At 42.8% G+C, this 26,869-nt stretch overlaps 1 protein-coding gene across 3 annotated transcripts in view; it reads left to right on the top strand.

The window, feature by feature from the left end:
• The first annotated feature begins 9,191 nt into the window (after positions 1-9,191).
• Positions 9,192-26,869, top strand: part of GRIA4 (glutamate receptor, ionotropic, AMPA 4) — a 329,532-nt gene continuing 311,854 nt past the window's right edge. For 2 of the 3 annotated variants that reach the window (XM_015412884.1, XM_015412886.1), the window contains exons 1-2: positions 9,207-9,294; positions 10,422-10,580. In XM_015412884.1, the coding sequence (XP_015268370.1) occupies positions 9,207-9,294; positions 10,422-10,580 (247 nt within the window). Of the gene's footprint in view, positions 9,295-10,421; positions 10,581-26,869 lie in introns of all 3 variants that reach the window. The other variant, XM_015412885.1, reaches the window with a different exon arrangement.

The following is a 26,869-nucleotide window of genomic DNA, read 5'->3' on the forward strand; positions in this document are numbered from 1 at the left end:
AGTGACGTCGCACGCTGGGGGCGGGGCCATGCCATTTGAGGGGAAAACTCTTTGTTTTCCCCTCAAATGGCGTGGCCACGCCCCCAGCGTGCGATGTCACTTCCGGGTGACGCGCGCGCGCACTCCTAAGTCGGCCGGGAGCCCCCCGCTCCCGGCCAAAAAACATTTGGCAACCCTAGTTACAGCCTCTGGATCATTTGGGCCTACTATTTCTACAACTTTTCCAGCTCAATATCCTTCTTTAAGATTGGGAAAACAGAACTGTACACAGTATTTCAGTGGCAGCCATATTGCAGAGCTATACAAGGGTATTATGACATTGACCACTTTACTTTCAATCCTTTTCCTATTAATTCCTGGCACAGAGGTGCTTTTAGGGTTGCCAGGTCTGGGTTGGAAAATACCTGGAGACTTTGGGGGTGGATCCGGGAGAGGACAGGGTTTGGGGAGGGGAGGGGCCTCAGCATGGTCCAATGCTATAGAGTCCACTTTTCAAAGCAGCCATTTTCTCCAGGGAAGCTGATCTCTGTCAGCTGGAGATCAGTTATAAAAGCGGGCGATCTCCAGGCCCCACCTGGAGGTTGGCAATCCTAGGTGCTTTCCACACAGGGAAGGACTTACGTGGTTTCCTCATTGCTATTGTTGCTGCCAATGCAGTGAGTGCAGTGGCAATGATGCTTGCACTTGCTATGTTTATTTATTTCTTCATATTTATAACCAGCCCTTCCTGTGAGCAGGCTCAGGGCGGGTAACAACATGTTTCCCTGCCTCAGTGGCCTATTGTGGCCATCTCCCGCTTCCACCAGTAGGGGGCGTTTCCTTTTTTTTTTTAATCTGCAAATAAATTGTTGTAGTGTTACAGCTGGTACCCATGTGAGGCTCATGAAAGAGGGGACATTTCTCCCACTGCTCCTCCTGTTTCTTCCCGCTGTTTAAGTCTGCCAACCTGCTGCCTTTCTTCCCATTGCTCCTCTTCCGCGGCCTCTTATTTCTCCTCCATGTTTTCTTTCCTGCTGTCTTCTCCCCTTGAGGCCAAAAACAAGGGGGGAAGCCAGTGTACAGTACAAGGAACAGCAAAGAACACACCACTGACTGAAAATAAATGCACAAGCAAAATAGCAAGTATATAATAATCATATAAGCATAACAGCAAGTATAATATGAATCAATTGGCCAAGGTGCAATAATAAAGCATAATAGAAGCACAGTCTACAGTATTTCCATGTGTCTACTCCAAAATAGAAGCAAATATCAGAGTCCAAATTGAGGTGTAAGTCATCAAATTTTCTGAGCCATAAAAAGCCGACGCGTAATCCGGATGCCTGATGCCGCATTTCGAATAATTCTTATTCAAACATGGCTGTAATGGGACCCAATCTCAAAAGCTGGCATATACTAAGCCAGAATGGTCAGTCAAGGACCCTTAATCCTCCTTTTTATGGCTCGGAAAATTTGATGACTTACACCTCAATTTGGACTCTGATATCTGCTTCTATTTTGGACACATTTATTGAACTATCAACAAAGACCTCAGGATCTTTTTTCTGGATTGCCACTGACAGGTTAGACTTCTGACACTGTCATTATGTCAGTATATATGTGAATGTGTGTTTGGGGTGTGTGTGCCCCAGTGTGCATTACTTTACACTTAGCTTAATTGAATCTAATTTCCATGTTGTTGCTTGCTCCACCAATCTGAAGTGATCCCTTTGGAGCTCTTAACAATGTGATTTAGTGTTTATCATCTTGAAAAAAATGGTGTAATCTTCAAATTGGCTACTTTACTACTCACTCCAGTTCCAGACAGTTTATGACTGAATCAAATAGTACCCCTTGTAACACAGATCCTTGAGGATCTCAGCTCCGTAATCCCCTCTACTGAGAGAAAGGTTTGTTTTCTTCTAGCCTCTGGTCCCCGTTTAACCAGTTGATTACCTATGAGAAGATCTATTCACTTAATTGCTATATTTTCCCAAGAACTGTTGGGGTTTTTTGCTTTGCTGGAAGCTTTTTGGAATCCAAGTAAACATATGGAACAGAGGTCCATCAGTGGCTACTAGCCACAAGGTATAGATAGGAACTCTCCGTCTGGGGCAAGCGATGCACTGTATTCTTGGTGCTGGGGTGGTGGGAACAGTGGGAGGGCTTCTAGTTTCCTGGCCCCACTGATGGACCTCTTGATGGCACCTGGTATTTTTGGCCACTGCGTGACACAGTGTTGGACTGGATCCAACATTGGCTTCGCTTATGTTTTTATATATTTATGTATCTATCTCTATATCTAGCTGTCTGTCTGTCTAGCTGTCTGTCTATCTAATGTCTACCAGCTCACCTTTATTCACATCCTAGTTAATACTCTCATTGACTTCCAAAAAGATGCTTAGGTGGGACATCCCTTTGTAGAAGCTGTGCTGACCTTTTCCTTTGCAGGGCTTGTTCTTCTTTAAAAGTCTACTAATTCTATTTTATCATTCAATAGTAGAATAAATAACAATTAGAGAAATGGTAATTTAGCCTAACACTGCCCTTTGTTTTTTCTTTCTTATGACAGACATGCCATATTTCTAACAACCTCAGCTTCATTCCCCCCAAAATATTCTGCCCCCCAATAGAAAAGGACAACTAGAAAAGATTCAGAGCAAAGTGGCATTAAACCATCTTTCATGTTGGCAAAGGTAACATGAAATTAGGACTCTTCCTAAGGAAACTGACTACCCATGTAAAGCATGATTAATAGAATTTACAATTCTGCGGTGAAATATAAATTAACTAAATAAATAAAACCAAAAGCAGATGTGAGGAATAAATAGGGCAGTTATTTATTCTGTTGAATGATAGTAGAACTGAAAGGAATCTTATTCAAATAAAGAAAGGGATTTTCAGGCCGTTTCCCAATGATCTGCAGAAGCCCCTGCCACCAGGCTAATAATATAAATGTTTTTTTTTTAAAAAGACTACTAGATAAATTCATGAAAGGTAACCAATTAAAAATACTTGGAAACATAAACATCCAACTAACTGTTGTATGGAAGCCCTAATAGTGTACACCAGAGGTGTCGAACTCATTTGTAACAAGGGCCAGATCTGACATACAGTTCACTTTGTTGGGCCGGGCCATGTGTGCCATAAATGTAATGCCAGGTACCAGAGATATAAACTGTATAAAGGACAGCAGCTGGTAAGCTCCAAGTTTGTGTATCTTCACTGCAAGGCTCCATTGCAAAGGAAAACCCATATGTGCAGACTGGAGAGCCAGCAGTGCAGCACTGGGCAGATGCTCCCATGATGCTTGACTGCTGCTGCAGACGAGGTTGTTCTGCCATGCCACGACAGGAGTGGCTCCACCCACTCGCCCCCAAGCAGACTCCTGTTCCCTCCCTTGCACTAACTGCTTGTGGGCTGCATAATAGCCCTGGGTGGGCCGGTTCCAGCCCCCGGGCCGTGTGTTTGACACTCCTGGTGTACACTGCGGGAACACAGTACACTCTGTGTGTGTACCCTTATACATGAACTATATGGACTATTAATGCTGGATATTTCCTAGCAATGGCCCAACGGTTGTGCCTTTTCCTGCCCAAATAAAATTAACATTTCCCGCCCAAATAAAGTTAAAAATCCTATGAGCAGTAATAAGGGAGAAGTCAGAAATTCATGGTGAGTATTAGAGATGAGGAGGAGACAGTTTCGGCAAAGGTAGGAAAGGTAATCAATAATTTAAGCGCTTCCTGTATTAATAATCCTTACAATAGCCCTGCAAGTAAGTCAGTATTGTTATCCTTGTTACGAACGGGAAGACAGAAGTGGAGAGAAGGTGACTTGTCCTCAAGGCAGAGCTCCTTGTTATGAAGGAAACATGGAATTCCTAACTCTGTGTTTCTATTGATATGCAAATGCATGGCGTGGGGGGCAGATTTACAGTGAATAATTGGCAGGTGGGTCACTTGTGTGTTCATACAGGTATATGTGTTCATTTTTAACTTGCTCCCTTTGCAGTCACACTCTGAAGATGCATGGAAAAATTAGGAAAGGGAGCGTATTAAATAAGCATGCGTATTTGTATTTGTATTGGCCAGCAGACATGTGTTTAGGAACCATGTGATGCCAGTATAACATAGAATTCTGCCCCAACTCCTCTAATGGAGTTCAAGGCTATGATAATTATATGATTTGAATCCAGGAGTATGATCATTTGAACATAGGACTTCCGGCACATAGCTTATGCTCATAACACTGATTCTATACCTGCTGTCCTGTTGTTCCACACTATACCAGTCATTCTTTCACATGACCATACAGAAAAGGAAGCTGTGACAGGGACATCCACATCGGTCTTTTTGCAGTGCTTATATTTCTTACTGTTTTATTTATCTGCTATTATTTCCTGCAGCAGAATGGTATGGATTACACTTTTGATTCTACCATGTTTTAAGATTAAAAATGCCAAGTACCAATGTGACCTTAAAACCATGCTTTCTAGCAATTAAACTCTTCTCCTAATCCCAGACATGCAGTATGCACATGTGTTCATGGGACATCTTCCCCACAACAAAAGGCTAAATCATTTGGAGACTACTAAACAATGTGAGGGAGGGCTGTAAAATGGTGTGCAGAGATTCCATGCATGTGCAAGATGGAGATTTGTCTCTCTTTCTCATTATATTAGAACTGTATTACATCTGTATGCACAGTATTACATCTGGGCCACAAAAATATCAAGCACAAATACTGGATGGGGGATATGTTTCTGGGGAGTAGTGTATGCAAAAGAGAATTTGGGGTTAGGGTGGACTGTAAACTAAATATGAGCAGTCAGTGTGATGCAGTGGCAAAAAAGGCAAATTCAGTCTTGTGTTGTATTAAAAGAGCCATAGCATCAAAATAGCAGAAGGTCATAGCTCCTCTGTATACTGCCTTGGTCAGGCTACACCTGGAGTACTGTGTGCAGTTCTGGAGGCCTCACTTCAAAAAGGATGTGGACAAAATCGAGAGAGTGCAGAAGAGAGCGACGAGGGTGATCAGGGGTCTGGAGACTGAGCCCTACAAGGAAAGGCTAAGGGCCTTGGGAATGTTTAGTTTGGAGGAGACTGAGGGGGGACATGATTGCTCTCTTTAAATATTTGAAAGGCTGTCATTTGGAGGAGGGCGAGGAGCTGTTTCAGTTGGCGGCAGAGGATAGGATGCGAAGCAACGTGTTTAAATACATGCAGAAAGGTATCGGCTGGATATTAGGAAAAACTTTTTCACGGTCAGACTGGTTCAAAGGTGGAATCAGCTGCCTAGGGAGGTGGTAAGCTCCCCTTCAGTGACAGCTTTCAAGAAGAGGCTGGACGAATATTTGTCAGAGATGCTTTAGGCTGGTCCTGCATTGGGCAGGGGGTTGGACTAGATGGTCTGTATGGCCCCTTCCAAATCTATGATTCTATTCTATGAACTGGAGAACAAGTGGGCAGTGCAGAGTGGGGTGGGAATATCCAATGACATTGATTGGTAGTAGGACAGGATGAAAAAATACATATTTACTTGACCCCTAATTGACGTATGGAATGTATTGCCACATGATGTGGTGGTGTTGATGGCTACTTGGCTTCAGTCTGAACTGAAGGTGGTGGAAAGTGCCATCAACTCACAACTGACTTATGGCGACCCCAGAAGTTTTGCAAAAGAAAGCCAAACAGAGGTGGTTTGCCATTGCCTGACTCTGGGTAGCAACCCTGGACTTCCTTGGTGGCCTCCCATCCAACTACTAACCAGGGTCACCCCTGCTTAACTTCCAAGATCTAATGAGATCAGGCCAGCCTGGACTATCTAGGTCAAGGTAGATCTGAATTAGACAGCACTTTTTAAACAACTTGGGTTCGGGGACCCTTGACTCCGTTTCCCTGCAGATTTGGATTGGGGCCATGTCTCAGGGAGGAAGGGGCTTCACTAGATATTGCACATGCAGCTCCAGAGTGGGCCAAATAACACCCTCAAGGCTATTTCAGATCAGGAAAATGGTATAGGAAGTGGGTGAAGTGGGGAACCTGGACCCCACTTATTTATTTTTTTGAAACATAACATCTAGCTTGAACCTCAAATGGCTTTAAAAGGCGATGATACAAATTCATGGAAGAAAGGCCATGAACCACAATGACAGCAAAACTGGACCTTGAGGATATTTGGGAGGTAACAGGACAAATAGCAGGTGAAGACTTCACACGCTGCCTTTAGGCTTTCCAAGGGCATCTCTGTTGATTTAGATGGATTTAGCATGCCTCTTCTTATTTGTTTTTAAGTATAGCTCCACATGTTCCAGAACTCAGCCCTGAAGCATAGGTAGATTTGTAAATTTAAGAAGCCATTATTACTTTTTTGAATCTTGGCCTTCATGTGGCTACTTTCATCTGTGGGCAGATATTATTTATTTATTTATTTATTTATTTGGATTTCTATTCTGCCCTTCCCGCCCCCGCAGGCTCAGGGGAGATAGCAGATGCCATTTGCACTTCTGTGAATTAATTGAATTTCTCTGTGGGATTCTTTCAATTGTGGTCATGTGAAAAGAATATATACAATTTTGTGTATGGTGGGCGACCAAAGGGAAGCCATTTGGATTTTATTGGGGGGGGGTTGCACCTGTTTTTAGTGGGATTCCTCTACTCCTACAGACCCTGGTTCCTTTCAAAATTTCTAGTCTCTTTCTGAACGTGTTCCAAAGAAATTTCATCTAAGGTACTATAATATTTGATATTTCTTTAAAATGTATTTGCAAGAATTTATAATAATCCCTAGCATTGATGTAGCACTTTGCCTATTTTGTATCAATAATCCTTACAGTATTCCCATAAGGTAGGCCAGTAGTACTATTAAGGGCAGTGTGTCTGACAGTGGCTTGATTAATGAGTTCACAGATAGGCTAGCCAGATCTCATCAGATATCAGAAGCTAAACAGAGTTGGCCCTGGTTTGTGTTTGGATGGGTGACCAACCAAAGAATACCAGGGTCACTATAGGGAGGGAGGGAGGGAGGCAATGGGGGAGGGGAGAGTTCATGGCTGAAGAGAAAATTAAACGTGTGACTTTGTTCCTATAATACTACACATCATACGATATGAGGGGTCTGGAGACCAAGTTCCATGAGGAAAGGTTGAAGGAGCTTGATATGTATAGCCTAGAGATGACTAAGAGGTGATATGATAACCATCTTCAAGTACTTGAACGGCTGTCATGTAGAGGATGGTGTGGAGTTGTTTTCAGTTGCCCCAGAAGGCTGGACCAGAACCAACAGGTTGAAATTAAATCAAAACAGTTTTCAGCTAAATATTAGGAAGAACTTCCTGACAGTTTGAGCGGTTCCTCAGTGGAACAGGCTTCCTTGGGAGGTGGTGGGCTCTCCTTCTTTGGAGGTTTTCAAACAGAGGCTAAATGACCATCTGACAGCAATGCTGATTCTGTGAATTTAGGTAGGTCATGAGAGGGAGGGCAGGGAGGGTTGCCTCAGTGCTTAGTACTTGTGGCCCTTCCTTGCATGCCCAGGGAAATGCTGATCACCACTTTGGGGTTAAGATGCAATGTTTTCCAGGCCAGTTTGGCCACGGATCCTGGAGGGTTTTTTTTTTTTTTGCTATCTTCTGGGGTTGTTACTGGTGGTGTGTGTGTGTGTGGAGGAGGGTAGGCAGTTGTGAATTCCCTGCATAGTGCAGGGGGTTGGACTAGATGGCCCTGGAGGTTCTTTCCAACTCTGTTTCTGTGATTCGATATCACATCACACCACCCTTGGCCTGCTCGGTAATCTGACATCAGCCATTTACTTGTGGAATGAACCGTTGCCACACCACATCACTTTTCTTATCTCCTGAAATGCAATGGCGGCATACTGTAGCTTGGGGAGTGGATCCTACCCCTATCCTCTTACTCCATCAAACAAAGTTTATTCATTCATTTATTTAAACATTTATATCTCTCTGTTCCTTTTGGCTCACCCTCCTTCCAGCCTAGCCTACCTCACAGGGTTGTTATTGTGAGAATAAAACAGAGGTGGGAAGACCTATGTTGTAAGCTGCTTTGAGTCCACTTAAGGAAGAAAAGGGAGAGACCACCAAGAAAGACTCTGCAAAGGAAGGCAATAGCAAGCCCCCTCTGCTTCTCACTTTCCTTGAAAGCCCCTTCCTGAGTTTGTTGTAAGTCTGCTGTGACTTGACTATACTTTACAGGTGCGCGTACACACACACACACACACACACAGAAAGAGAGAGAGAGAGAGAGGGGGGGAACTATCTATAAAAACACTTTGCAAGGGAGTTTGTTCACCCACTCAGCTAGCAGTAATCAGGCAGAAAAATCAAGGGACCTCTTTGTATCTATGCATACCTACAGGTGTGTGTGTGTGTGTGTGTGAAAGATATGCATGTGCGAACCCCAGAATGTACAATGCCTGTGTTGTATGTGAGACAATCTCTATGTGTTACAAAGAGGAGCTGATGCTCCCTCGAATGTCTATGGGGCTGTGGTCAGCCTAACCTCCCCCCACCCCACACACTTCAGGGATTTCCCTCCTTTGTGCTGTGTGAAGGAGAGGTGTCGAAGGCACGGGGGGGGGGGGGGGGGGGGGGGGGAGAGAGAAAAATCTACACCGCCGTTGCCGTCGGTGTGTGCGCTGTGTGCCTGCTGAGGGGACGCCAGGGCGGGAAGGGAAGGGAAGAAGGGAGGGCGGGCGGTTGGAGCAGGAAGGCGGGAGGAATAGCGCATGTCTTCATTTCTGAGCGCAGCCACTAGACTCCTCTCTCGCCAGCACCACCAAACTCTCCACCATCTTTTGCATGTGAAACATTTTGCTGCCGGACAGAAAGCTCTGCCAGGGCTATGGAGACTGCGGGAAAAATCCGCCTCAGCAGGATGGCTTGCTGAGGGGAAGGAAAGGAAGGCGGGAGGGGGGGAAAAGAGAGAGAGAGAGAGAAATAAATAAAAGAGGGAGAAAAGAAGAAAGGGGGGGAGAAAGGGAAGGCAGGGGGAGCGCAACCCACCCTCTTCTCTTTTCTTCCCTGCCCCATTTTAATTTTTCCCCCTTCCTCCCCTTCCCCCCCTCAATTTCGGGTCCGGCGCCCCCCCCCTTCTCCCTCCCCCCCTCACCACCACCTCCTCCACGTCCTCAATGCCTCTCTGAACAACACCTGGGGAGGAGAGAGCGTGAGGAGGAGAGACCCGGGGAGGCAAAAGAGAAAGAAGAAGATGAGGATTATTTGCAGACAGCTTCTCTTGTTGTTTTCTGGCTTTTGGGGACTCGCAATGGGCGCTTTTCCTAGCAGCGTGCAAATAGGTAAGCGCTGCATTGGGCTGGCGGCGGGAGGGGGGAGAAGAGGGAGGAGGGAGGTCAAACCGGGACAGAGGGATTTTAGGTTTAGGGAGTCCCTGCCATACCCCTTTCCCGCCACCTTCTGTGGGGATAGGCAGGGCTGGGGAGAGACGACAGCTCCTCCAGTGGTCCGCAGGGCAGCGGGATATGGCGGTGTGTTATGTCTCTCTCTGTGGTGTGTTGTGTCTAGTGTGGTGGCAAACTTGGGAAGCTGCCCTCCCTCTGTGAACTGCATCTCTTCTGAAGGATGCTCCGGGAGCCCCCCGTTTAGCACAGCTTGCACGTTGCAGTAGCCTATTCGCCGTGGGGCGGGGGGGGGGGGAGTCGCCTGTGCTGCTGCTGCTTTATAGCCTCGCCTGTCACTACTTTGAAACTTGGGCATTTTTTTTCACGGTCTGCCTCTCTTCCCCCTTCCCTTGAAGGCTTGGTGTCTCCCCCTTTGCCCCCTTTCCCTGCTTGCCTTCCGCTTCTCCCGCTCTGGATGGGACGCAGTTCTTGAATTACTTCCAGCTCCACCACTGCATCATTTCTCATGCACTCCTAAAGATGTTTCTTAATAAGGCTGAGCTTTCCCCCCCTTGCCTATCTGCTTATGGGCTGCAGAGGGACAAAGTTCAATTGTGTTCTTGGTTGATTTATTCTCCCCTTCCTGTATATAGGTGGATGCACAGACAGGAAAAGGGGGAAAGTAAGAGAGTATGGATGATGTGGTCTCTGTACCTTATTCGTGTGTTTCCACAGAGAGCACCCATTCTCTTTAATCTACCCGCCACTTAATAAAGGGGGGGGGATTTAACAGTGGTCCTTGTTACAGAGACAGAAGCAAAATGGTTTCAAAGGTCACTCTCCTCAAAGCAGATCTAGCAACATAAGGGGGGGGGGAAGCAGAAAATAGGACAGCTTGAAAGCCTCACTTTTTGCAGCAACTGTGAGTCTAAAAGTGTCACAAGCCCCCCTTTCTGCGGGTACATAACTGAGTAATTGTTATTAAGGGAATGCTAAGAAAGCTGTTTGCACTACTCCAGTGGCTGGGTGTAGAAATAATCAATGGTGACCATCTTTCTCTTCCGCTATTGCTTATTTATTTGTAGGTGGCCTCTTCATCAGAAACACAGATCAGGAATATACTGCTTTTCGACTAGCAATTTTTCTTCACAACACCAGCCCCAATGCATCTGAAGCACCTTTTAATTTGGTTCCTCATGTAGACAACATTGAAACAGCAAACAGCTTCGCTGTAACAAATGCCTGTAAGTAAGAAACAACAAAAATGTAACATATCTGAAGTTATGATCAAATGATAAGTGAGATTAAGCTGAAAATGTATTGTTGCATTCCTTCAGAAAATTGATTTCAACTATTTAAGTCTCCATGCTTTGAACGTAGCCCTAGTTAGTTTCTTTCCTTGGTATAATCCCTTAGGCTGTCTTGTAATGACTAACTGGATATGGCATTTACTTTAGTGTTATTACAGTAGTTTCTTGCTTCCTGGTTTCTATGGAGATGCATTTTGTAGTTGGGCGGGGGGGGGAAATATGAATGTCTTGATCAAGTGAGCAGCCCTCACAATACCTCCTGTTTGCCAACAGGATATGGCATGCCTTGTCTGTGTTTGGAAAGATCCCCTTGTATTTGCAGTCACAAGTGCTTTCTAATGGCTAGAGCAGAAAAAGAGGCTTTCAAAGCTGTGGTGTGCGGGATAATATATTGGCGTGGCTTGACACTGCAGTTGATCTGGTGATGTCACTTGAGGCTGCCCTGCTCCTATATTCCGGGTTGTAAATGTCTGTTATCATCTCGTAATGCATACATTCTGTGGAAATGTCTCCATGCATCCATACATTGGTGCCAAGTCAAGTTAGTATCTGATCTGCTTGATTGCACGTACCACCCCAACTGGAACAGCGTACAGACCAGTGTGTGTACACATTCATTTAAAAAAAAGGATGCTCTGTCTCAAAACGTTGGCCCTGATTTCTTTTAAAGGAGAGAATCCATCTGATCATCCAGTTTTTGCGACATCCCAGCCTGCCAAAACACTAAGCAAGATGCATGTGAACTTGAGAGCAGAAAGGCACGTAATTCATATATCTGTTTCTGTGAATCCAGCTTCAGCAGACATAAAGTGCTTCAGGCGCTGGAGAGTTCCTATCACAGTGGCATCCCCATTTCATTTAGATTTGACTTCCATATTTTTTTTGGGGGAAACCCAAAACATTACCACCCCACTCCTGTTTTCTCCTTTATTGGAGAATAGATGTTTTAACTCCTGCAAGGAGTTGTAAAACAGCATTGCTTTCAGAAATCTGAAAAATGTATTGCAGAAGATCTTACTAGTGTCTACTGTTAAAAACTTATGCTGGATTTCTTTGGTAACCCAGATTTCTTGCATTAATGTCTGTTTTATGTTTAAATGTCAACATGCATGGAATGTTTATAAACTTGTTTAAAAAAGGAACTGCAGGACAGCTGTCAGGTGGAATTGGAGTGATTCCCTTAAGTTTTACATGACCTCGCCACTTTGTTTAACAAGGAAAGCTTTGGAATTCAGAAAGTCCGCCGTCTTCCCAAATGATATATGCCACATAAGTGTCCATTCTTGTCCTATGTTTTGGTAGCATTTACATGGGGGATTTTAAAAGGAGAACAGTCTGCAAAAGTGTGTTTGATTGACAAGCGTTGCAGCTTCCTTGTGGGTTTTCGATCATTAACCATAGATTTCCCAACTGGAGTTAACGGCGCAGTGTGCTTACAGCTTTCGGATAATTTCATCCAGATTGTTTGATCTGCATCTAGTTTGCCATCAGTTTAGGAATTACATTCTACAACAGTGGATTTCATGTAATACGGCATTTAGACCAATCATGAGATATTTTTTCCAGTAGTACATTGTGGAAGAATACATATGAAAACAGCAAGTGGAGCTCTTTGGATTCAAAGATTTTATACTATAACTTCCTATGGTATAACCTAAGCTGTTAGTGATCCTTTCTCTTTTCCCTTTCTGATAAAGGGAGCTTTGACTCACAAAAGCTTATACCCTAGGAAATGTTATTGGTCATTAAGGTGCTGGTGGAGTTGAAGTTTGTTTTGCTACTACAGACTAACACAGCTGCCTACCTGAAACTCACTTTTCCCTTGTCTTTCTTACGTGTGGGTTCTGTTTTTGCCATCTTTTAAAAACAGTTCCAATAAGTCGTGGTTACACCCGTTTTTAATAATCCATAGAGGGCAATGTTATGGCATATATGGCATAATCTTGAGAGAGAAGATATTTCAGTACTGCATAACTTAACATATTAATTTATAATTTTAATGGTGGAGATTTTAGTGGTGGAGATACTAGCATGGACGTGACATTCCCGTTCAAATGCGTTGGGTTGAAAGTGATTAACTTTGGTTGGAGCGTGGCTTTATTTGTGTAGTTTCTTGGGTATATGGGAGAGTGTTGGGGGTGATGGTAAAATATTTAGTACTGGAAAATGTAAAAACATACTCTCTGCTAGTGAAGCATAAGTGAACTGCCTGACAAATGAACATATCCCATGTCCCTAAAGCTACACATGAGCAGAATCCTGCAAAAATCAATTGTCTGATAGCTGGAGGACATTGGTTTCCATGCGATTGCATTTGCTGGGTTGACAGAGGTTTCCAAAGCACAGATGTGTGAGATGTTCTAACATAATTACAGATCTCTATGAAAAAAAAATGTAGAAACTAATATTGTGACAAGCCAATCTAACCTAATTTTAAGGAGCTCTCCAAAGCAGGTCTACTCAGAACTAAGTCCCCTTTTATTCGGTGGACCTTACTCCAAGGGTAGTGATTTCAGGATTTCAACCTCAGAGTAGTTTTAGGATGATGAAGGAAGCGGAAATTCAGAAGAATTTTACTTAGAGCACAAGTGTGTGTGTGTGTGTGTGACTCAAAATAACACAGTGCAAAAGCCTTTCAGCTACTGGGCAGAAATGAATATTCATGTCAGGTCAAGCATAAAGATCTAAGACGTGATCAGTTCGCTTTATTTTCGTATTTCCTTCCACTGCATAGGTTACGTTTTGAAGCTGCAGTATCTGGACCATACCGGGGGTTAGGGTTCAGTGAACAAGGAGTCTGAAAGATCAGTGTCTAAAGAAAAAGTGGCATAGTCAGGAAGGATATAGTCAAGATGTACAGTACCAACTGCATTCTTTTTTTCTCTTTTTCTCTCTTTTTGGTAGGCTACACTGGCTGCTTCTCTGGTGCGGCAATATTCAATTAAGAATGCTTGCAGAACTGAATTTATTATTGTTCAGCTTTATACATATCTCATGGTAGTTTCTATTTGTTTTGCTTTGAACAGGCCCAAACAGTTTTTTTTTCTTATACACCAGGCATTCGTAAGCAAAAAACAGGTCATTTTAGCATATAGATTCTGTTGTGGTTCAATAAAGTTGACATGATTTATGTTAGTTTGGTTCTCATTTCCTCCTGTTATGTGTTAGGCTTTTCTTTATCCTTTTCTCTCCCCCCCCCCCCGAACAAGTGTAATGGTTTGCTCTTGCACTGAATATTTTCTTGCATGAAAAGTGTTCAATGGAAAAAAGATGGAAGTTTGTCTCTAAATATGGATTATGCATGGTCTTTTTTTTTTTGTTAGAGTATACTAAAAACCACTTCCAGAGCATAAAACAACTATATGGTATGGTATAAATATCGGTATGCCTCGTGCAGCAATGTTTATTTATTAGTGCTTCTAACCACCAGCTGATTTTTGAGTTTTACTGCTTCAATTCTTTCTTCCAGGACTTTTTTTTGTTTTGCATGTGAAAAAAGGTTTTTTAAAAAACAAAAATAAACAAAACAAAATCAAATAGGAGATAAGATTTATTGATGAATTTCTGCATACAATTCAAACTGTGCACATTTTAGTTGGATGAGTACTTAAGTGGCCACTGAGGTGGGACAAAAAGTACTTTGACCTCCAAATGTACCTGTATCTTGTGACCCAGCCCTACATATTCTGTTGCAGAATTTTTGATGAAGAGGCAATCTTGCAGTTCTCATAGAGGACAGCACAGACTTGTCTTGTCAATATCCCCACCCCACCCCTGCCAAATGCTTTCCTTAGAACCTGACAATCTCTGACCGTCCCTAAGTTCACAGTTAGCTACAAATGCCACCTGGGCAAAAATAGCTAGACATCAGTCACTGTCCTCCATAATCCAGAGTTTTGATGTTTACCTTCAAAGTGCTGCAGGAGAATCTAGTCCGCAGCACAGTGGAACTAGAGTATTTGGGCCCAAACCCGCTTACTTCAGTGGGCCTGGTTCAATTGAAATTCTGCCTAATCATCATGGTTCGCAGTTAGGAGCAATGTTGTGCTCTTGTGTGTTCCTCACTCTCCTTCCTCTTGCATGGATATCCTTTGCATTCTGCCTTTTAGATCTGGAGAGATCTGGTGGTTAGCATTATAACTGGACTGAAGTTTTCATTAATGATAGTACCAGATCCTATTTTATAAGCCTTTTGCTGACTAGAGACTTGAATTGTCATTTGGTTATAACTACCAGTAACAAAGGGAGGGAAGCCCAATCTCATCAGATTTCAGAAGCTAATCAGGATCAGTCCTGGTTTGTACTTAGATGGGAGACCTCCAAGGAAGACTGCAGAGGAAGGCAATGGCAGACCACCTCTGCTTCTCACTTGCCTTGAAAGCCCCTTGCTGGGGTCACGATGAGTTGGCTACAACTTGACGGCACTTTACACACACACACACACACACACACACACACATCATTAAGAAAATTTTTGGTGTAGAGGTAATGCAAACCCATGTTGACTTCTAAAATTTAAAGAGAACAGGGGATTTCCTGCACAAGAGGTAGGATTGCCAGCCTCCAGGTGGGGCCTGGGGATCTCCCGCTTTTACAACTGATCTCCAGCTGACAGAGATCAGCTCCCCTGGAGAAAATGGCTGCTTTGAAGGGTGGACTCTGTGGCACTGTACTATGCCCTCCCCAAACCCTGCCCTCTCCTGGCTCCACCCCCAAAGTCTCCAGGTATTTTCCAACTCAGACCTAGCAACCCTAATAGGAGGGATGGGAAGGAGTATGAGAGCCCACAGGACATTGCTGATCATCATATTTGGTTTGGTGACGAGTCAGTGTTATAGCTGGACCATTGACTTAAGCAGAAGGAATGGTCTGCTAGACTGGCAAATAAATGTACTGGTTCCAGTACCAGGATAGGATCACATGGCACATTGTTCTTCTCACATTGCAGGAATGCTCCGTTGCATCTGCTGACTGATGCACTTTTACAAAGTTTAAGAGCATTCTGTACATCAGCACCTCTTCAGACTTTGTTGAGGTTTTTGGGTGTACATCCAAAAAATGTAATGTGTGAATGTAATTAAAACTTGGTTGAAAACGTATCTATCATACCAGATGGATTACCAAGAATATTACCAGAGTTTGTTGTTGCGTACAGTATAAATGAGTCTCACCAACTTGTTTAAATTTAAATGGTTTGTGAATCTGGCTTGTGGATGAAGCTGTGTTGTTCAGGTTATCCAGACAGTGCTTTAAGTTTTCAGCATACAACAATGTTCCAAACTTTTAAATGGTGGGATTGGACTGTATATTACCACTCTGGTCAGCAAAATGTGAAGCCTTCTTCCAACTCAAATAGAAGAAGATTCAAAGGTTGGAGGAGGGCTCCTTAGATTCGAAGAAGAATTCAGAATTTGCTAACCAGAGTGGTAAAATACATATCATCATCATCATCATCATCATTATTCCAGACTTGGGCAATTATATGTCTAAGGCTTCTAAATTTATATCTCCTGGATCTAGAATCTGAAACTTTTCAAGACTGACAGCACAGTCATAGGAAAAGTTACATCCTTTTAAGCATTGACTTCAACGGATTTAGAAATATATAGCTCTGTTTCAGATTGCATCTTCAGACTGCTTACTCTAGAGATGTCCCAACTGAATTCAGTGAAGCTTCTGAGAAAGCACTGGAGATCTTAGTGTAGAACATGTTCTATTGACATGGCTGATACAGTTGCCTGTTGTTTAAAGAACTTTTCTTTTTTGATGACAGCTCACTGATTCTAATGCAAGAGAAAGCAGGTTGCTAGTAGCAAATACGAAATCCAAATTAGTTACAACACAAGCAGGTTAACATATTTTAAGCTGACATTCCTTTTAGGTAACCTTGCTTTGTAACTTGTATTGGCAAGACATTGGATAAAAGAGAGTGTTTTTAAATCCCCGCTGATTAGACCAGACAGTCAAACTAATGGATGCTATAATACCAGCAATCATTGCTTTCGAAGAAATTTTGGGAACTGCAGTTCTGTGAGAGGTGGGATCTATTCTCATTCCATCAAAAACTACAGTTTCTGAAACTCTTTGGAGAATGTCATCCTAATTAAACTGGTATAAAGTAAAAATAAATTTGTAGTATATATGCTTTCAAAGTGCACTGGAGTTTATTGAATAGCTGCTGAAGTACATAAAAATCCATTTCATGATTATTGTGTTGTCCAACAGCAGATGGTGCTATGACTGTGTTATTCTTTATTATAACCAATGGGAAAGTATCAACAGCCCTACTGGGGGTGGTGCTTGGGTAGATTCAGTCCAACCTAGGAGTAAGCTATTTTGAGATGTTGTGAAAAATCCCACCAAGATGATGAAAAAGAATTGCACAAATATCTACCAGGAATACTAGAGGATACAAGAGTGGGTTAGAGAACCGGTTGGCTCCCTTCAAACTCTATGTCTTAGTGGTTGCAGAGAAATCTTGGAATCTTGCCAAACTATAATTCCCAGACTTCCTTAGAGGAAGCCTTTACTGTCAAACTAGGATAGGATAAGTTCCCATACCAAAAATAAAAGACACTATGAAATCTTAGATTATTATTAAAAATACTTTAGGAAGTCTACCCATGGCATTTGAAAGGAGTTTTTTAGCTGTCATTTGGGCACCTATATGCATGTTTCACTGCTCTTTTTTGCTGTACACAAGTCACTCTGGAATAGTTGTAGTGTTGGATCCTGATGATGATCTTTTGCTAACAGAAAGGAGGGTTGATTGTCACCAATCGCCTGCTAGTGCTACAGACCTCCAGTTCACCTCTCATACTGTTCCTAGGGCTTCTCTGTCCCCAAGAGCAGCATTTTGGGGAGATGGGTGGTCTGTAGGACGAGGAAACACCATTCTGCTAACAGAAGGGCCTTCTTTTAGCAAAGATTATCATGTGGATTCAGCCCATTGACTTTAGTACCGTTGTTCCTAAATTAGTGTGTTGTGGGTTTTTAGAGGGCTATGTAAGACTCTTTTTTGTTGTTGTTGTTGAGGGCTTTCAATGGAAATAAAGCTTCAGGCCTTTTCTTGGGCTGGGGGATAAATGGGGCTTTATTGTATTTTACATCTTTTTTTAGTTTTTGGAATTGTAAGCTGATTTCAGCTACAAGGGGCAGGCAGGGTAATACTTATTTTAACTAAATAAGTTGATAGAGGAATTTTAGGTTTTCAGGCCCACTGATTCAACACAATTCTTGCAGTCTGGATGGGGGACTGTGCTGGTCCTTATGCTGATAACTTTGAGTCCATATAGCAAACTGGCAAATTAATGATCATAATTAATTAATTACTTAATTAATTTACAGCTTGCCTTTCTCACTGAGATTTAAGTTGGATTACAAAACATAAAAACAATGCAATCAGATAGCATAAGCCACCCAATAAGTAATGCAATAGGGCTAGGATTACAAAACTGGAAGATAACACAGATAAAAAAATACCAGTCTAAGATATGAACAACAATGGCAGAAATTGGAAAAGCTGAAGACAAAGCAGCAAAAGCAAGATAATACATACAATAAACAGTACAACAAACAACAATCCGACACTGTTAAAAAACCCCCTTCTGAACCATGCCATTATAACTACAGCCCTGTTTCCTTTATAAAAATGCCCTCCTGAACCTTACTGTTTTATACATTCTGTGGAACTATAGAAGTTTATAGGAATCTTCTGTAGGCCACAACAGAGCAAGGTCATATAATAATCACTGTTATTTTTACCTATGTGCAGGATGGTACTTTCAAAAGGCTTAGTTGCTGTTTTGTGAGGTCATAGCATAGCATAGCATAGCATAGCATGCCATTGTGCAGATAAGTGGGTCCAAGGTCATGAAGGGCTTTGTACATGAAAACCAGTGTGTTGAATTGCACGAGCTATCTGAATGGTAGCCAGTAGAGTGACTGCAGAATAGGTATAATACTCTGTGTCATTCTTGCCAACTGGAGTTTCCAAGTTAACTTTAAGGGCAGTCTTATGTAGAGTGCATTACTGTAGTCTAGTCTTAAGGTTACCTTAAAGGTGGCATGGATCTGTGTGCAGATTAGTGGAGTCAAGATAGGGATCCATTTTCCAGGCTCAATGAAGGTAGAAGAAAACACGTCTTGCAGATGCATTAACTTGCTTTTCCCACAATGATCCTAGCCCCAATATAACACCTAGGCTCTTAGCTAAATCAGTGAGGGTTAGCTGAATCCCATCAAATTCCCTTCAAGTCCTCAGCCTTTCCAGCCGGTGTCCCCCTCTCTGCCTTATCAGGATTCAGTTTCAGGTTGTGCATCCTTAGTTATTTAAGCAGGGCAGTCAGGCAATGGCTCAAAACCTCAACCACATCACCGTGCGTGATACTGTCTCAGCTGAAGTGTGCACTTCTTTTTTTTTATTCCTATTGTTGCACATTTTGGTTGGGGAGCCATGGCTCAGTGGAAGAGCATTTTCTCTTTCCATGTACAAGGTCCCAGATTCAGTCCCCAGAATTAGTAGTGGGGATATGAAAGACCTCTTTCTGAGATCCTGGAAAGTCACTGCAAGTCAAAGTAAAACAGTACTAACTACTGGTCGGTAGACTAGTGGCTTGACTCAGTATAAGACAGTGTTGCTTTCCATACTTGATGTTTAGAGGTAAATAACATCAAATAGCTCTGTAAACTGCAGCAAGAATGTACCCTTGCCTTTATAGGTCATGGGAACATTTTAAAAAAGAATGCATTATTTAAAGAATAATAATTATGCAAGATAAGTACACTACCTGTCTTGGATCCTACTTACCTGAGAGTTGATAGGCTGGAGCCCGTCTAAAACTCATGCACAGAAGCATGACTTCCCTGCTTCCCCCTCCTGCTGCGGCTCCAAATGCCCCCCGTCACTACTTCTTGGGGAACAAAGGAGCCTCAAGAGTGACATGGAGGGAAAGTTGTAGGAGTGCCGCAGGACAGGGGAATCTGCAAAATTTGTCCCTTCGAACCCAATGTTTTTTTCTTCTGTATCAGTGTGACCCATAATATTTATATATGCAGCTATTTTTTCTTTGCATGTGTCTTCTGCACGCTTGTGACGAGTGGATCACAGCGCTTGCTAACTAGGAATACAACCTGCTCAGAAACTACCACAACACATGTTGAGGGATGACTTGTAAAATTTGAACTTCTGACCATGTTGGCAAAATATTTTTATTATTTTACAACATTAAACCTTAACACAACACACAACACAGTTAACACTGAGCAGCATAATAAGCTACAAAAAGTTGCGGTACTTCCTTGAACAACTTATCAATGAAATTTACATTATCATAACAGTTCTAAAGCCTCTGTCTATCTTTCAAGTTAACTTACAAAAACGTAATTATATCCTGATACTTGTTCGGCACCGGAGGCAGCAAGTGGGACGAACGCTTCAAAGTATATCCCGTAAAAGGAAGCCATTTAAGTAAATAACTTGTATTAATGTTCATGTTCTCAGTATAAGCGATGGAGTCAGCTATTTAACTTCTGACTATGTTAGATGCTTCAGGTTAAGAAAAAAAAAACCCTGAAGGAACAGCAGTTCAAGTGCATTAGCTTTGTTACTTTCATATACAAATACTGTGTGTGTTATGTACTGTCAAGTCACTTCCAACATATGGTGACTCTATGAATTAATGACCTCCAAAATGTCCTGTTGTTAACAGCCTTGCTGCAACCTTCTATATTCAAATGTGCTTGAATACTTTAGAGTAGGGGTATATATCGGAATGGACAGAGAAAAATTAGGGAGTTATGCAGGAGGACGTGTTATCCAGTTGAGATAAGCAAAATAACAAGAGATTGACAGTTTCTTATTTCACTATGCACCATACAAAAAGCAAAATAGGTTGAGGTATACACTTTCTTTTTTAAAATATATTTTTATTGGTTTTATCCATTACTTGTACACCACCTATTGTTCAACTTCTTACAGTTTTCTTCCCCCCCTTCCCTCCCTCTTCCCCTCCCTATCTTCATATTGTCTTTAGTCCTTTATCCCCAGCCACGGGCACATAGTCTGAATCTTCCACTGAATTTCTTTTCTTCCTTCCTTGGATATCCAATCTATGTAGCTCTTCCATCTTTTCCGGACTTCTGCGGATTTTCCTTCCCATGTTAACTCCTTACGTAGAGTTGCCGTGATGTCTGACTGTATAAATTCAAACAGATAGCTGTGCCAGTTTTCAACTGTCCACTTACTTTTATCCTTCCATATACTTTCGTAATATGCCTTAATTATATATTTTTTTTGCTTTGGGGATTTTTCCCCGTGTTGGTTGCAAGTCTTTCCCCTCTTTTTTCTGTGCCTTTTCCAGTGTACACCACCTATTCCACTGAATGTCTTTTCTTCCTTCCTTGGATATCCAATCTATGTAGGTCTTCCATCTTTTCCGGACTTCTGCGGATTTTCCTTCCCATGTTAACTCCTTACGTAGAGTTGCCGTGATGTCTGACTGTATAAATTCAAACAGATAGCTGTGCCAGTTTTCAACTGTCCACTTACTTTTATCCTTCCATATACTTTCATAATATGCCTTAATTATATATTTTTGTTTGGTTTGGGGATTTTTTCCCGTGTTGGTTGCAAGTCTTTCCCCTCTTTTTTCTGTGCCTTTTCCAGTGTTCACTATTAACACCAAATTAGTGTAGTCACAGTTTTGTTTTTCCAATGGAAATGGAAGAATTACTCTTGTTCTTATATTTGGAGGTGATGTGGTGGGGCGGGGAGAAGACATACTGGTGCTAATGAAACTTAGTTTTGTTTTTGCATATTCTCAATGACTGCCTCAACAGTTAAGAGGAGGGAGAAAGTATGGTTGAAGACACTGCCAAAGCCTCTCATCAATTCATGGTATCCTTCTGGACCCATTTTCCCAGTCTTTCAGGACTGGGACTGGAAGGCAGTGTTCTGTGATGGTTTCAATCCTACCTTGATGGTAGATGTCAGAGTGTGGTGCTGGGGGACTGCTGCACTACCCTTGGCCTCTGGCCTATGGGTTCACCAAGGTTCAATCTTGTCTCCTGTGCTTTTTAAACATCTATGTAAAGCCACTTGGAGAGCTTATCTGGAGATTTGGGTTGAGTCCCCACCAGTATGCTGATGACACTCAGGTCTATCTTGCACTAGCTGTAGATCCCAGGGATGATGTGGAAACCATGATCAAGTGCCTGGAGGTAGTTTTGGGATGCATGAGGACTAACAAGCTGAAAATCAATCCTGACAAAACAGTGGTGGTGGGAAGGTATAGCCTGGGAAATGGGTTATCCCCTGTTATGGATGGGGTTGCGACCCTCCTAAAGGTTTGGAGCTTGGGGGTGCTCCTGGACCTAGGCCTCCAGTTGGATTAACAGGTGGCAGTGGTGGCCAGGGGTGTCTTTCAGGGGTTTCGACTGGTGAGCCAGCTGTGGTTCTACCTGAGTGGAAAAGATCTTGCCATTGTGATGCATGCCCTGGTAACATCTAGATGAAGCAAGCACATGAATGGTTCCCATTTAAAATACTTTTCCTATGTTAGGGTGTGAGAGTGGTTGCCCTTGAAGACTGTCTGGAAGCCACAGTTGGTACAGAATGCTGTGGATAGAGTGTTGACTGGAGTGGTTTGTAGAGACCCTATCACTCCAGTCTTGTTCCATCTGCACTGGGTTCCAGTTTGCTTCTGGGCTCAATTCAAGGTGCTGCTATTGACAGCCTGGAACCAACATACCTTAAGGACTGCCTTCTCCCATATGAACCTACATACTCACTCTGGTTGTCTTTGGAGGCCCTGCTTCGGTTGCCCCTACTATCTAAGGCTAGACAGGCAGTGACCTGAGAAAGGGCTTTCTCGGTTATGGCACCAAAAACTTTGGAACTCTTTCTTCAGGGAGGTTTGTCTGTCTCCCTCTACTGGTATCTTCTGCCTACAGGTGAAAACTTTTTGTTTTGTTCGGCATACTCCAAATAACAGCTATTGGCCCTCCTCTCTGGTTCTAGTGTTATTTTTTTATGTGTTTTTATTGAATTATTTTATAATTTTAATGTTTTTAATTGTTCTGATTTCAGTGTTTGGGAACCTTTTAAAATTCCTTAGGTCGCTATTAAGCAATTAATTTTTAATTGCTGTCATTTCCTTATTCCTGGAACAAATATGCTAACAATGCCATCCAAAGCAGAGACTCACCTTTCAAAGCCCATTAACTCCAGTGTATTTATAATGGAGTAACCCTACTTCGATGGCACTGTAAATGAAGCACTCAAATTCAGCCATTACCTGATACTAGGGGTGAGTGATGATTAAGAGTAAACCCCATAGTGTAGACCACCTGAGTAACTGTCCACTGATTTAGAATATTTTATATTCTAATAGCAAAGCTGGCATATCTTTGGATATTTAAATTTGGTGATTGTTACTATGAACGGGCAAGACAGATCTTTCTACAAACCTGAAAAGGGCTCCAGGTTTGCAGAAAAATGTGAAATCTAAAAAAAAAGGGGGGGGACTTTAAAAATACAAAAATGATAAAAGGAGAGCCTGTAGCTTTAAAAATGGATTCCCTCAGTGGCTATTGCTAGACAACCACAGTATTCCAGGCTGAGGTTTTTTTTAAGTAAAAAGGCAGGGGAGGGGCAAGGTCCATTCCAGGCCTATTTTGGCCTTTGAGGAGGAATTCATTGGGGCAAGCCCTGACTAAGTTTGTCAGCTCTGGGTTGGGAAGTTCCTGGAGATTTTGTGGTGCGGTCTGAGTGCAGGGTTTGGGAAAGGAAGAGGCCTCAGCATGGTATAATGTCACAGAGTCCACCCTCCAAAGCAGTCATTTTCTCCAGGGGGACAGATCTCTGTTGTCTGGAGTTTTGTTGTAATACTGGGGGATCTCCAGGTTTCACCTGGAGGCTGGCAACCCTTGGCCCGAGAGCAGCCTCTGAGTGATTTGATATTACCCAACTTGCATTACTCAACTAGGACTTGCTGCTTGCTATTGCTCAATAGCAGCCACCCTATGAAATCCAGTGAGGTTTAGTAGTTAGAGCTTCAAAGTAGGGTCTGCGAGACCAAGGCTCAGATCTTCCTGTGGAAGCTTACTGGTTGATTTTGGAATACTTTCAGCCTAACCTACCTCACAAGGTTGTTTTGCGGATTAAAAAGGAGGAGAGAAGAAGATGCTTTAGTCTCCATTGTGGAGAAAGACTGTCATTTTCCTAGGTAAAGGTTGCAGGGGGAAGGAAGCGGAAAGTTGAAGACAGAGGGGCAGATAAAGACTGGTTGGTTCTTGGGTGGGAAGGAGATAGTGTTGCCAACTCCAGGTTGGGAAATTCCTGGAGATTTGAGGAGTGGAGCATGGGGAGATGGGGTTTGAGGAGGGGAGGGACCTCAGAAGGGTATAATGCCATAGAGTCCACCCACTAAAGCAGCCATTTCCTCCATGGTAAATAGCATTGCCAACCTCCAGGTGAGAGCTGGAGATCCCCCATAGTTATAACTAATCTCCAGATGGCAGAGATTAGTTCCCCTGGATAAAATGGCTGTTTTGGAGGGTGTCTATGGCATTGTACCCTGCTGAGCTTGCTTCCTTCCCTAAACTTCACCCTTCCAAGGCTCCACCCCCAAATCTCTGGAATTTCCCACCCTGGAGCTGGCAGGTCTAAGGGAACTGATCTTTGTAGTTGGGAGATCTGTTGTGATTCCTGGAGAGCCGTTGCCACCACTGCTACTGTGGGAAGAGGAAGCAGGTGGGTGGCTGGAAGCACCACCACAACCACTGCTACTGGGGCGGGGGGGAAGCAGGTAGGAGGCTGGGAGAATTATGGGGACAGAAGGAGAGAGTGATGGGGTGGGAGGCAGAAAGAGAGAAAGTGATCGGCATGGAGGACAGGAATAAGAGAAGAGGTGGCCGGAGGGAGAAGTAGGGGGGAAAGGGAGGAAGCAAAGGTGGGGGAAATGGGATAGCTGCTCCCACAAGTTTCTTTTGGGTTTCCATTTGTTTTATCTGTTTTTTTAAATATGGGAGACCACTGGTGTGGGAGTCATTTTCAGGATACTCACACCTGGTAGGGTTGCTTATGCTTACAAGAAAATCTATGTAACAGCAGTGCATTGCTCACTAGGTGGTACATATAGTTCCCATTACTCCTAATGCAAGTTAAGTGTTTCCACCATGAGTTATAGCCCAAAGGATTAGCTATTAAAATGTTGGTTTATTAGGCAGTGCATTAAGAAGTTGTGCTGCCTTCCCACCAAGCCCTTTGCTGTGAAAGTATTGTCTGAGGACTGTTAGGATTTATTGATGTAGTAAGCAAGTGGTTTGTATCTAGTTCAATATGCTCTGCTGGGACCCTTTTCCTGCCAAAAAAAATTGTTTTCCGCAATTAATTAAAATTAAGAAAGTTAAACTAGCATCTACCCTTGATTACAGAACAAATACCTCATCAGAAGATATGTGTCTGTTAATTGCTGGAAAGTGCATGCAAGCTCAAACCTCCCCCCCCCCACTAAGCACCTTTAAAATACACAAACAGAAGAGCAAACAAGCCCCATATTCAACTGATTTGATAGTTTCCATTGGGGAAGGGGGAAAAAACCAACTTATTTGAAGGCATGTGTGCTAGGACTGTGTGTTCATTCACAGCCAGTTTCAAACGAGATGTAGCCTTCTAGCACATACAGTGCCATCTGTAACAACCTTTTAATATCAGAAGATGGCAAAGTTTTGATATTTAACCAGTCAGTTGGTAAGATAATCCTGTGCCACTAGAGTGTTCAATGGCTATTTGGTGGAAATGTGGGTGATGCTCAGCACGTCATATATGTTGGCATTGGTCCATTGCTCATTGTTATAAGATGGCAGCATAAAAGCAGCCACTGGGAACTGAAACTGTTCTGATAACCGTCTTCACTCAAATTCAGCGACTCCTTCCATTTAACGTACCATAGCACTCCAAAACAATAAGAATAAAGACATCAGTGTGTATCATGCTGTTGAATGGCTACAGTTCAGCATAGTTAGGTGTGCCCAAGAGCACTGCAAGTGATTTTTAAGTGCACTCAACTTTGTAAGGGGCTGTGGCCATCTATACATTCTGCCACTTCTGCCTGTTTGTGTTTTCAGCAGTTTGTGATTCCCATTCTGCTTAGCCATATATGCTGGATACTTCAAATAAGATCTTTTACTTATAGTCCTGGAGGGAGAGCTCAGTGACATGTAGACATGCTGTTGTTCATAAGAGCATAAGAGGAGCCCTGCTAGATCAGACCAGTGGTCCGTTTAGTCCAGTCTCCTGTTTTGCCCCAGTTTCACATGAAACTGGCATTGTGTGAGTGACAGGGCAAAAGGAGTGCTTTATTCCAGAGCTTAATGTAATTTGTGATTAGAATTTCTCAAGCTAATTAATAAGAAAAGAAGAACTGCTTTATTGGATCTGACCAGTATATCTGTCCTAGCAGCTGTTTTCCATTAATGGCCATCCAACCAACCTGTGTTGTTTGTCTCATGGGTCTAATAGAGGAATATTATCTCTAAAGATGGGAGATCTGAGTTATCTTGCATAGTAGCCACTGATAGATGGAAATGTTCATGAATTTCTGTTAAGGTTCTGAAAAGCTAATTGCTGTCACTACATCCAGTGTTAATGAATTCTGTAAGTTAATTATTTGTTGTATGAAGAATTACTTTCTTTTGTCTGTGTTGCCAATCATAGACTGACCCTGACTGTTCTAGTATAATGAGAATATAAAGGTTCTCTTCCTTATTTCCACGTTTCATGATTTTATGAGCAACTATCACGTTCCAACTTAGTCATCTTTTCTCCTGAGTTAAAAAGCCCTAGCTGCCCTGCTTAGCCTTATGATGATATAGGTGAAGTCTTGATATGTAACACTTCTGACTAAATTACCTTGGCACGGATCTAGCCTCACAGTTCCAAAGGGTAGCATTATAAGAGGGGGCAGCATTTCCTGCTAATTCCCTTCTCCCACTTCAGTGCCCCACTGTGACTCCAGTGATATTCCCGAGGGCCCACTGACCCCAGGAACAAAATTTGAGGGGGATCAATGGGCTGCAGTATGAGAAGGAAGTAGGAAAGTCTTACTTCATGGAATCTACTGATGTTTGGATACATGCTGGCCTCATTTGTTGCTCAGTCAGTCTACTTGGAGATGTTACACTTGGCAGCTTTTGGGGAGTCAGCTCCCCCCCCCCCCCAA

This window comes from Gekko japonicus, unplaced genomic scaffold (assembly GCF_001447785.1).
Source record: "Gekko japonicus isolate JY-2015 unplaced genomic scaffold, Gekko_japonicus_V1.1 scaffold1448, whole genome shotgun sequence".
Lineage (NCBI taxonomy): Eukaryota > Metazoa > Chordata > Lepidosauria > Squamata > Gekkonidae > Gekko > Gekko japonicus.